Here is a 12,888-nt window from a genome sequence, read left to right as displayed (position 1 = left end):
CTGTACGCCTTTCCACCTATACCACTTCTGCCCAGAGTTCTCAAGAAAATCAAGAACGACCGGGCCCAAGTAATCCTAGTGGCTTCGAATTGGGCACGGAGAGTTTGGTATCCAGAGCTTCTCAAAATGAGCATCGGTCCTCCAATCAGGCTGCCTCTTCGGGAGCATCTTCTGTCGCAGCAGCAGGGGAAGGTTCTCCATCCTAATCTGTCAACTCTGCGCCTTCATGTGTGGAGATTGAGCAGCGACAGTTGATGGTTTATGACCTCCCTCCCGAGGTCTGTGATGTAATTCTGGCAGCCAGGCGTCCCTCTACTAAGTTGATCTACGCCTGCCATTGAAAACGTTTTGTTTCTTATTGTACGAGAGGCCTCTTGATCCTCTTTCTTCTTCTCTGTCTAATAACCTTTTGTTTATACTATCTCTCATCCAACAGGGTTCCTCCTTAGGGACTCTCAAGGGCTATCTTGCAGCCTTGTCGGCCTTTCTTCAGTTGCCCGATCAACCATCTCTGTTTAAATCACCTAAAGTACAGAGATTTTTGAAAGGGCTTGTGCATTTGTTCCCACCTGTGCCTTTTGTTATGCCTCAGTGGGACCTTAATCTGGTTCTTACCTTCCTTATGTGTGCTCCCTTCGAGCCCTTACACAACTGTCCTCCTCAGCTGCTCACTATTAAGACAGCCTTTTTGGTGGCAATTACATCTGCCAGAAGAGTACGTGAGCTACAGGCTTTGTCATCAAAACCGACGTATCTCACAATCTTTCCTGAAAAAGTGGTTCTCAGAACTCGTGCCTCTTTCGTCCCCAAGGTGGTGACCCCTTTCCATCTGGGTCAAAATATCACCCTGCCCACCTTCTTTGCACCACCGCATCCCTCTAAGGAAGAGGAGCATCTCCATCAGCTGGACCCAAAAAGAGCATTATCGTTCTATCTTGATCACACTAAAGAGTTCCGGGTGGACGACCAACTCTTTGTGGGGTACGTTGGTGCAAAGAACGGTCAGGCAGTACAGAAACAATCCATTTCGCGCTGGGTCGTTCTCTTTATAAAAATCTGCTATGCTTTGGCAAAGAAGCAGCCTCCTGAGGGCTTGAGAGCTCACTCTACTAGGAGGAAAGCTGCTACCACTGCGTTAGCACGTGGTGTACCTGTGGTGGACATCTGTCAGGCGGCAACGTTGGCTTCCTTGCACACGTTTGCAAAACACTACTGCCTGGATAGCCAGGTGAGAAGAGAGGGGCATTTTGCCCATTCTGTCTTGCAGGACTTCCTGGTATAAAAATCTCCTTCAGACTCACCGCCATGGGTTATAGCTTGGTTATCTATTCTAAGGTAAGGAAGCTGCAGCTAGAAGTCTCTCTCAGAAGAACAAGTTACTTACCTTCGGTAATAAGGTATCTGGTAGAGACTCTATCTAGCTGCAGATTTCTTACACCCACCCAAGCCTCCCCGCTCTGCAGATATTTTTATACAAATAGATATATTTATATATATTTATGTATATATATGATTATGCCATTTTTGCCTTTCTTAAAGGCATGTAAGAATTTTTACTTCAAACAGTCAAATTAAGAGATAAAATCCATAACTGTTGGTTCTTCCATGACTCTGCGCTTCTTGCGTGGAAAGTTGTGGGAAAAGAACTGACGTACGCGTGCCGAGACGGCGTCTATATAGACAACCGTGATATCATAGACGGCTCCAACGACACTGACGACGCACGCAGAGCTGGTCGACGCATGCGGATCCGAATGACGCCGCCTGACGGCGCGCGCAGGGTACTGCTCAGCAGAAAAATTCCAGATTTGAAGCTGACGCCAAGTAATTCTAAGGTAAGGAATCTGCAGCGAGATAGAGTCTCTACCAGATACCTCGTTACCGAAGGTAAGTAACTTGTTCTTCCAGCGTTTTCAGTTGACCCTCACCAAAAAAACGGGACATGAGCTAAATTTCCAAAAATCTACTGTGACAGCTGGTAAACAAACGTGACTGTTCTGGCAAAACCGGGATGCCTGTTCACACTACATAACACCCACAAACACCCCCCCTTTAAGCTATGCCCCTCCTAACAGCCATTGCCTTGTGCCCAGCTGTCAAGTGTTGAAAAATCACAGCAACAGCTGTCAAACAAAGGCTTTGAAGTCTTGGGGAATTCAACCTCCTTGGGCTCCAAGAGTCCTTTGCTTTTCTAATTAGGACATTATGCCCACAAGGGGCGGAATGTTATGTTAGCCTTAAAGCCCTCCATAACGTCTATACAGGCCATTAACGGCCAGCTCCCTTTGTTAAAGGCCCTTGCCTTCAGCTCGGGCCTTTAGCTCTCGAGTGGGCTTTTAATGGATGGTATAACCTGCGGGCTACAAGGCTATTGTATCATGGATGTCATTTAAGGGTTGTCAGGGGCCGCTGTTATTCCTACTAGCTTGGCCTCTGTGACCCCTGGCACCATCCTTGTGACCCCTCAACTCAGGCTGCAAAGGGTAGCAAGAGGAACATATGAAGCACATCATTTTCGTCTAAAAATAAAAACATCTGGAATTCCCAGGATGCTTTTGTTGCGGACAGGTAACAGTTAAAATTTGCAACTGTTTCAATTGTCCCATTAGGTAAGGGGTTGTTTCAGTGTTGCCTAGCAACACACCCTTCAAGTTCTCTCTGACCCAGGACTCCACCAGGCAGAAATATCCTTCACCTGCAGGCTGTTGGCATACTGCGGTTATGTCCTAACAACAGTTTCAACAATTAATTATTTTTGCAGATGCAAGGCACAGCCATGGATGGCAATTTTATAGCATCCTACACATGTATATTGGCGAAATTGAGAAATGTTGGCAATGGGATGAAACTTTCCGACAATTAAAAGTAAATACCGTCTTCCATGGTTGTTACATTGACAGCATCTTATTGATGTTACAGGGGCCCAGACAAACCCATGAAAAATATCTTACCAATATGAACCAGTAAAAATGGAATATCTGCACCACGTATAACATCTCCAGGACACAAGTGGGGTTTTGGACTTGACCATTTCCATCAAAAACAAAAGAAAACAAACTAAAATCCAAGGAAAGTCGATTCTATCTGCTGATAGTTCCAAACCTCCAAACACTATATGAAACATGCCTAAGAGTGAACTACTCAGAAATAGGAGTTTCTGCAATGTAACTGATGCATTTACAGAAACCACAAGAATAGACTTGAAATCGATGAAACGGACACATCTCAATAAAATTACTCAATAAATAAGAACCATAAATCATACGGACCTACTACAGGAACCAAACAGACACAGCAAGACCAATCCAGAAGAAATCAGACTTACTTCCAGTTTCCACACTGACCACCAACGAGTCGGAAAAATACCAAGAAAATAGTCGCAATACCGATAAGCAAGCCCACAGTTGATGGCAAAATTATCATGCACCATAAGTGAGCTTTAGACAACCACCAGACTTGCAAAAATGACTTTGCGCTCTGAGTTTACTGACAACGTCATCAGCATCCACATTTCTCAAAAACACCTAGTGGCTTCTACATGTGTCATGGCTGCTCAGTATGGGAATTTGGTAAATATCCTTTTCAAGAATGGCTATATAGCCACCCCAAATTAATGAATAAACAGCAATAGTACGAATGAATGCCCCTGCCAGCAAGAATTTATAGAGAGTACCACTAGACCGTTAAAAATTAGTTTGCAGGAGCACTGCCACAATATCAACAAAACGGACAGCTCCCTACCTCTAATGGAACCTACCTGCGACATCACACACACAACAGGATCTTTACTTTGTTCAGACTTAAACAAATTCAATATAATCCACTCAGAGACGACCAAAACTACAACTCAGTCACAAAGAAAGTGAATGGATTGTGAGAGCTGACACAGTAAAAATGGACTTAACAAAGATACAGAAATATGCCATTGGCTACAGTGTTAACATTTTTTATTGCATGATCAGTAAAACCTTTTGCAATCTATAGAGGAGTATAATGAAAGCTATTTGGCGGGCATGGATAAAATCAATGGGTGTACATAAGAAATGTAAAAGATGTTTAGCTAAAACTAAAGGTTACCCAAAGAGTGCAAATATAAAAAAGGGGCAGTGCTATTATACTGATTCAAAACCCTGGTCATACAGTATACTATCACTGCCCATTTGTAAACAGGTACACTTCAGTCTTTACTATTGCATGGCTTTATTAAACGGTAGAAGATTGACAGAAACTTGACCAGCCTGATATTCAGAATTATTTGTTGTGCATTAATGGCTGCTATAACAGCTTGTCTACACGTCCACACACTCAGGAGGTTAAACTGCTGGCACAGCAACCATCCACGGTGCTCCAGTAGTGCAGGGCATAAAGAGAGTCTCCTGCTCTTTTTCACAAAGTCTGCATTTCGTCTCTAGTCGAAGAGGTAGCCATTTCAGTAGGTGGTCCAGCCTTGGGAGTACTCCCTCCATTATGGGTTCTATCTGGCATGACCTGTTGCGGAAGCTGACCTCCGCCTTGTGGCTGTCAGGAGTAGACACTGTTGACTCCCCAGGATTGGCATCTTCTTGTTGGAATTATGTTACCAGTTTGGGTGCCCTCTGCTTTGATTGGTTTCTGCCTTCTGGCTGTCACGCAGCCATCAGCTGTAATCCTTATAAGCCACTTCTCAGTCCACCTCAGTGATTTGACTATTTTTTGATTATTGAGTTGAATCCTTAAAACTATCCTTATTAAAAATTGGATATAGCTTTCCTGCATTCCTTTCCACAGTTGGTGATGAGTATCTTTTCCTAGCATAGCGCTGTCTCTTCCTCTCCTGCTTATCCAGCCGGGATGGAGATTTGGCAAAGTGTGGACTTTGGGCATTCTGAGGTTTGGCTTTCTGATTGACTTGTTGCAATTTGGTTATGTACTTGGGGATTTCCGGCTTTACAGTTAAGTCCATGACTCTCTCTACGTCAACCTCTTCTTTCTGATCAGCCTTGCACTGTGCAATTTGGCCCGGGCGATGGTCACAGGGATGTTCTCAATGGGTTCTGCACTTTGTTTTTCAGTGTTAATGTGTGTTTCTTGAGAATTCTCCACCCCACCTATATCAGGCATAACCTTTATTATTTTTTGGGCACGTCTTTCCGGGCTTGTTTGGGTACTATCTCCAATTGAATGGTATTTTAATTATTTAATTTGGAACTGACCCTTGCAAATTTTAGGCCACTGATAATAGTGAGATAGGTAGCCAGTTTGTCTAATATTGGGGAGCAGATGCAGGTACTAAGAGTTCCATTAGTTCTATTGTTTGCTGCCTGGTCTCTGATAAGCTGTTGTAGCTTTTTGTCTATCCCTGCCACATAAAGGGCCAGTGTAGTAAGCAAATTGATTTGGATGTTCATTGTATCTGATTGGTAGCTCATTGCTGCCACTGTTGCCTGCATTTTGTTTAAGAGCGATTGACCAGCAAGGCCATCACCTTCAGCCACCTCTGGGTTCCATAGGCGTTGATGGACATTATCCAGCGAGGATGTCAGAATCTTTTCACCAGGAGTAGTAACTTTCTCTGTCATGTGCAGCCTTCTCTTGCTTGAGTGATTCAAATACCTGTTCTCATAGTTTTCTGACTGTGGTGTTAAAAGGGTATTTTTGCCTTGGGCTTTTTGAGGGGTAGAGGAATTTAAATAAGGAGAAACAGTCTATTTTACATTCGGATGTGCTGAAGCCTTGTTAGCTTCTATTTCAGTTTCAGTTTCTGATTGTACTAAATCTTTGCTAAATCTGGTAAGTTGGCTCTTGTTACCACTGGGATGCTTATACTTTTTCCACTGCTTGCTTTAAATATATCTCATCCTTGACTGACTGACAGCATCTTGACTTTCCGTGGCCGTAAATTTAGTAATTCAAGATCTATTTCCAGATATACTGGGTACCCGTGTTGCATTGAGGGGTCAATGTCATTTGCATTTCCCAAGTGCATGGAAGAATCAGTCTGTTTAGCTTTGGGGCATGCTCGGGCTTTGTCAGTTTCTGTTTTGAAATCAGTTTCTGGTTCCGCTGAACCTACTGCATCTGTTAGTTTGCTCCTTGTTGCTGCCGTGTTTCTTATACTGCTTGCATTATCTCCATTACATATAAATGGCTCTTGGCCACGTGGCAGCACCCCAACTTCCTGTAGCTTTGGGCTGAGCAGTTGTGAATCTTTTTCCAAGCGTGCAGGATGCATAGGCAATCCGATTCACTTTTGCTAGCCTTTTACCCACATATCGATAGCTGGGTGGTTAAGGGTTTAAAAAAATGTGAAAAGTATAGGCGTACGCGGCATTGTTTCCAAAGGACTCAGGATAGAGTCGTTTGTATTCGCTTTGCACAGGAGACAGCTTTTCTTCACACTTGCCAACATGTGCTGTAACCTCCTGTGCTTGGTCCCTACTGTGGGAGTTGTACAGTGCTGATGGGCACATAGCTTGGTGTTGCAGCTTCTGTCACTGCTCCTCGCATGTCTCCCCTTCTCCTCCTCCTGTTCTCAGCATCTTAGCCTATGCTTTGCGGTGGACAGAAATGTTTAGGCACGTGTTCAGGTGCTCAAATGTTACTCCTTCTTGGTACTCCGGTATGTTGGCCAAATACCAATTACCAAGTGCCACACCCTGTCTCTTGGGGGAATGTGAAGTGGATGAGAGGAGTGGCACAAGCCTCAGGGCTCACACGACCTAGTCTTCCTCCACAGGTGGGGGGGTGCAAAGAGAGAGGAGGTGCAGCTGGCCAGGTGGGGCAGGGCAAGAGACAAAAGCAAGATGAACAACGTCGGGAAGTCAGACCGAAGGGTGAGCTGGAGGACGGGTGAGGTAATTACTAATAATTACTGACTGATGTGGGCTAGCTGGGTGAGGGCTGCACAGTCTCCTACAGTTCTTTCCTTAGCCTGGTGAATGGCTTGGTTGGCCTGATGAAACACATCCTCTCCCAACCCATCACTCTTTCCCCAGGTGCCCTGAGATGCCTGGAAGCTCAACTTGAGGATCAGCTGCCCTGCTGGACTCGGCGGGCTGAACACGCTGGACTGGAAATGCTGAAATACGCAGAAACCACAAGGGGTGCGGGTGGACCAGCTGAAGTAGCAGACTTCAATGAGACCTGGCCTGCCCATCTCTGTGGAGTGCTGTCACCGCCCCAGCAGCCTTTCCGACAGCTAACCTACCAGAGAGGCCTTGTTCACCTTTACTCTAAGCTTCAACAGTGGTCTGGATTTAAGCAGCAGGCATTGATGTGTGGGAACCTTTACGCTCCTCCTCCTCCTTGCTTCTGCATGAATGTGTCCATCAGTCTCAGCAAAGTTCTCCTTGATTTCTGCAGATGTCCGCTCCTGGTAACTGGCAAGTGCTAGCAGTAGTCTGCACCTCTGGCCGTTCTTCCCGTCTGCGAGAACAAGCCTTGTCTTCCTCCTCCTTTCTCACAACTCTTGGGCTGACAGATCTACCCTACTCTTTTTGTTCTGACAACATAGTCAAAAAAACTATTGGATTAATAAACAAATTTCCCCATCTCTGAGGGAAAAAAGGGGAAAAATCTGTCTCCATTTTTGTTCCTTTTTAGGTTGAGCGCAAGTGTTTGACCTGTTGTAAGTCGTGTGGGCTTTTAACCACGCCCGCACGCCCATCACTTTCACTCGTTCATGGGCTTGGCTTTCAAAAATCCTTTATTATCATTAGTAAATTCTTTACATTTATACCTCCTTTGAGACGGTTTTGTTACCTCCTTGGACACCGACCCTGTTACATGGATAATTGCACGATTGCCGATACATTTGACTGCGAGCAAACTTTTTTCTTTTTGTGTCTCTCCTTCACGCTCATGGCGGCTGTAGCTCTTTGAATCGGTTCGCTTATGTCAACTGTTTTACTTTTCATTTTCAGTTTATGTGGCAAGAAAAGTCCAGTTAGGAATTTACAACTCCAAAAGCTTTAACTTGAGCAAACGCTAGACCCATTGCATTGCAAATGCTTGTTTATTACATATGTGGTGCCATGCTTCCGCAGATCACTATAAAAAAACAACTTTCTTCTGCAATATAGATTAAAAACATACTCCTCCCACCTACATTGGCTACAGTGAACTTGGTCGCAGCTACCCAGCCGACTAGCTCTGCTTGACACATAAGCAAATCTTGTACTACTACAGCTGAACAGTGCCATGACATAGTTCCCCTTTTTCCCACTTCTCTGTATATAAATACAATATAGCCCTTATACAGATATATATCTTTATTTCTCCACAGTACTCATACTCTGAACATACCCTCACAGTTCTCTGAAGCAGTATGATGTGTCATGTACTCTGATCTCACTTCTCCTCCATTAATGGTTTTCCATGAGTTTCCATGACATAATTGTTACTCTACGTATCTGACGCATTACCTGCTTGACTGACCTTGATGAAGCATTGTTAATTATGAACTGCTAGTCCTATCCTCTTGTCCACTGCCTCTAACCCCGAATGCCATCAACTAATACTGTAAATGGATACTATTACAACAGTTGGCACGAGTAGTACTGTGTTATAACATGGTACAGGTTTCAAATCTATTATTCTGCTTAGTAACGCAATGTGGGGATAAACACTCATTTTTCATAAATTTATTTTATGGACAAATGTGATAAATATTGCAAATGTACATGATGCAGATTTAGATTAATTATGGGTCACCCATAACAAGTTTACGTTTTTTTATAGTGATCTCAAAACAAGAATTGGTTTGACAAAACATTAATTCTCCAGCACTGGATCTTTCATAGATTCACATTGCTTAATTATTCCCTATTGCCAGACTGGGAACATTTCAACCATGTGAATGTATGAAAGATACCAGTGCTAGAGAACAGGAGTTGTATTCAAAGATGTTCTCATGGGACTAGGCCATATTCAAAGTATAATACATACGGACCCTGATGGGAGTTAGTACCCGATCAGGAACTTCAAGATATGTTCAATCATCCTCACAATTATCTTTCTATATGATGGGAACCTTGTACCTGAATTGTCTTAAAGAAGAGTTCACATCTTACTACACCCGTATTTCAAAACCATCCTTCGGGTCTATTAAGTGTACACAGGGAGAAGTATGTGATATCCACTGCAAACTCTTTAAAACTACTATACCACATGATGTTTTTTGTTAACTGTTGGTCAAATCCAGTAAGTACAGGCTTCAGATATACCCACTTCAAAAACAAGAACTGATTTGAAAAACATTTGAACATTGTATTAACCTAATTTCTATGTGAGTATAATACATGCTGTGTATTACACCCGTTCAAGATGGCCACCGAAGAAATACTGCTATGCTTTGACTTGTAAGAGGTGGCAGTCCATGGAAGGTTTTTACTTGGACACTCATTCGAATTTTCTTCTCGATACTCTCCACAAACCAAAGTATCACCCCACAGCAATCTACGATTTACTTCCACAATACAAACTAATTTTGATGTGATGGTTACTTTTACGATAATTTTGCCATGCATATACTCCACTCCAACATGGTTTCTGCATCCAAGCACGATGTATTTCCATTGAGTTTATTTCACAAAATGAGTGCCTCATTCCAACTACTCAATAAACTATGTAGATGACGAAGGCACTGCTTTCTTGTTGCCATTTTGGCTTTACTTGGTCAAACAGGTAACATATGGCTGTATTCTGCCCCAGGTCTATGCCCTGTTCCTTTCCCTTTTACGCCACATATGCTTTTGGGAATTTACGTCTCATGTACCTCTGCCACTTTCCCTGTAGGTTCTTTTGGCACACACTTGCAGATCTTCTGGCCGCCACACCATACAGTTCAATAATCCTCTATCTGTTTATCGTATCCACAATAATTTCAGGTACGATGAACATTTGTTGTATTTACTGGCTCAAAGAATGCTTCCTCCCTCTCTACACTGAATTTTCTCTCATTATTCTTCAGTTATTCTATTCAGGTTGCCATTGGGTATGCTACCCTGGTGCCACAACGCAGAGTCCTTTATTCTGAAAGGTAGGAAGTACTACAATAATTCTCTTTTTACATCCACTCACATTTACTTGCCTACCCGACTCTTTATATATGGTTCGCTAATCCTCCTAGTGATCCTTCTTATTATGACAGCACATACTAACAAGACTCCACCCTCTCCCCCAGGGTCTTTTTTAAGTTGACAGCATTATTGACAGCCCCTCACCACTGACATAATTAAACCTAACATGATGCACAACATCACAATTGCTTATCATAAGACTAGGGTTACATCACTTATTGGACATCTTATATAAACCCACCTCATTTCATCATAAAGATCCCTACTTTTTGTATGTATGTTTACATCGCTGCACCAGCAGAAGTGGCAATACACGTTAGCTGCTCCTATCAAACCAAGTAAACAGCAAAGTCATCTATCGGGATGAAAAGTTACAAAACACCTGTCAACTGTCATCTATTATTGTTATTTTTTGTTTAGTGTAATGCAGCGGTTACTGCAATAATGAAATGGTATTGGCATTCTTTAATCTTAAAAAATAAAATTAAAGAGGTGGTTTTGCTGTGATGGCCAGGCTGAGCTCTGGCAGTGTACATCTGGCATGACTGAGTGAATTCATGGTTACTCCATTTGTGGATTTATTGTCAGGTTTCAGTTTTGTTTTGATTACTGGTAAGATGTATGTTCCTGCTCTATCACGCCTTGCATAGGTTTCTGAAAACGAGCTTAAAATACCTTGTTGAAATACCTACATTTCTTAAGAAAAAGTAGAAAACCCAAGTATATTTTCGATTTCAGGCTGTTTTGTGGGACAAATTGGGTTCTGAATAGATTTAAGTGGCTTATGACATGTCCCTCTCCCGAAGTGGTGATGTAAGTTTTCTTTTAGGTAAGCAGCTGTCAGTTTGCAATTTCCCCTTCAAGAGGCACCGATGTGTGTTGTGTACAGTTGGGCAGTTTATTCCCATATCACCTAAGCTCACATTGGGTTTTGTATTAACAAGTGAAAAAGTATGTATTGATCAACTTAGAGTAAGTGCATGTGCTACTATATTTAGTACTGATGTGTGTATTGATCCATCTGCTCATTTCACGATGCAACATCTCCCTTTTGGAGGTGAATTTCAACCACACAGATGCCTCATTAGCTGGCACTTGTAGTTGTTTAATGCACGAAATTAAAACAGACAATCATGAAATCAAAATAGAGTGCATAGGCTGATTTTTTAAAAGTTGTATGCACACCACCAGTTATGGCTTTTTTTGTATTCCAAAACAGTTTGAGTCATGAGTTTGAGCCTGAGGATAGCAAGATGTAGGCATAAACTAATATGTGACTAATATGTCCAACACCTGCTAGCTTTTTATAAAATTTGTCCTGTCACAGAATCTCCCAGTTTTCATAGAGACTCCGTTTAACTCTGCTTTCATCATGATACAGCTCAGCAAAATAAATATTTTAGGTTTACTCACAGAAGATATTTTGCAAATTAAAAAAAGTGATCTGAATGAGAGTCAGACCCTTTAGTGAAAGCTTTGTTCACACGTATGATCTTAGTTAAGATCCTAATTTGCTTTGCCTCTTTTTTCTCTCCCACCCTTACCATGCCCAGGTACTGGCTGCAATGCCTGCTACATGGAGGAGATGGAGAATGTAGAGTTGGTGGAGGGTGAGGAGGGCCGAATGTGTGTAAACACTGAGTGGGGTGCCTTCGGAGACACCGGTGAGCTGGAGGACTTCCGGCTAGAGTACGATCGAGTGGTGGACGAGACCTCCCTTAACCCCGGTCAGCAACTGTAAGAGGATAAATGTTCATATTATATCTTGGTTTGGTATGTTTGTAATGTTGGGTACGACAGTGTCAGGCATGAGTGCCTCCCAGTGGCGATCAAGAAAGAAAAGTGGCCAGTACATGAAGATTTGACATCATGGGTCCACTATCCTCATGCATGCAGGGAACACTTGCCACTACCCAAAGTCTATCTTGAAAACATTCTTCTATCACTGTGTATATGCCACTTACCATAATATCACGTTTTGAATATCAGCTCCATATTTTTGCGAACCACTATATTGTCAAGATAAGTAAATACAGTTAAGTGTAATTTACCACATGTAACTCTACATGTACTTACCGTGACGATATCTGTAACTTCAAGGTATGTAGACATGGATTTATGAGTAGTAAATCTATGCTTACTTATGTTTAATTACCTTGACAATTTAGTAGTAATTCATATTCTGCAATCAATATTCTTTTAAGGTTGGTATTTATAATCTTGGTATTCCTATTTAACTCATTTATCATTAGTGGTTCACATAGTATCAACCCCAACTCATACCACAATCACCCTCTTCCTCTCTTACCACTGCAACTAAAACTCAAATGACAAGCAAGCTGGAGGGTGAGGAGGGCCGAATGTGTGTAAACACTGAGTGGGGTGCCTTCGGAGACACCGGTGAGCTGGAGGACTTCCGGCTAGAGTACGATCGAGTGGTGGACGAGATCTCCCTTAACCCCGGTCAGCAACTGTAAGAGGACAAATGTTCATATTATATCTCGGTTTGGTATGTTTGTAATGTTGGGTACGACAGTGTCAGCCATGAGTGCCTCCCAGTGGCGATCAAGAAAGAAAAGTGGCCAGTACATGAAGATTTGACATCATGGGTCCACTATCCTCATGCATGCAGGGAACACTTGCCACTACCCAAAGTCTATCTTGAAAACATTCTTCTATCACTGTGTATATGCCACTTACCATAATATCACGTTTTGAATATCAGCTCCATATTTTTGCGAACCACTATATTGTCAAGATAAGTAAATACAGTTAAGTGTAATTTACCACATGTAACTCTACATGTACTTACCGTGACGATATCTGTAAC

General features: G+C 42.5%; 1 protein-coding gene across 1 annotated transcript in view; it reads left to right on the top strand.

The window, feature by feature from the left end:
- GCK (glucokinase) overlaps nucleotides 1-12,888 on the top strand; it is a 177,428-nt gene that overhangs the window by 131,537 nt on the left and 33,003 nt on the right. Inside the window, exon 7 of the mRNA XM_069214259.1 lies at nucleotides 11,612-11,795. Coding sequence (XP_069070360.1) covers nucleotides 11,612-11,795 — 184 coding nt within the window. The remainder of the gene's footprint in view (nucleotides 1-11,611; nucleotides 11,796-12,888) is intronic.

This window comes from Pleurodeles waltl, chromosome 11 (genome assembly GCF_031143425.1).
Source record: "Pleurodeles waltl isolate 20211129_DDA chromosome 11, aPleWal1.hap1.20221129, whole genome shotgun sequence".
In the NCBI taxonomy this organism is placed as follows: domain Eukaryota; kingdom Metazoa; phylum Chordata; class Amphibia; order Caudata; family Salamandridae; genus Pleurodeles; species Pleurodeles waltl.
The sequence above is the reverse complement of the archived record's forward strand: the minus strand, read 5'-3'. Positions and strand labels throughout refer to the sequence as shown.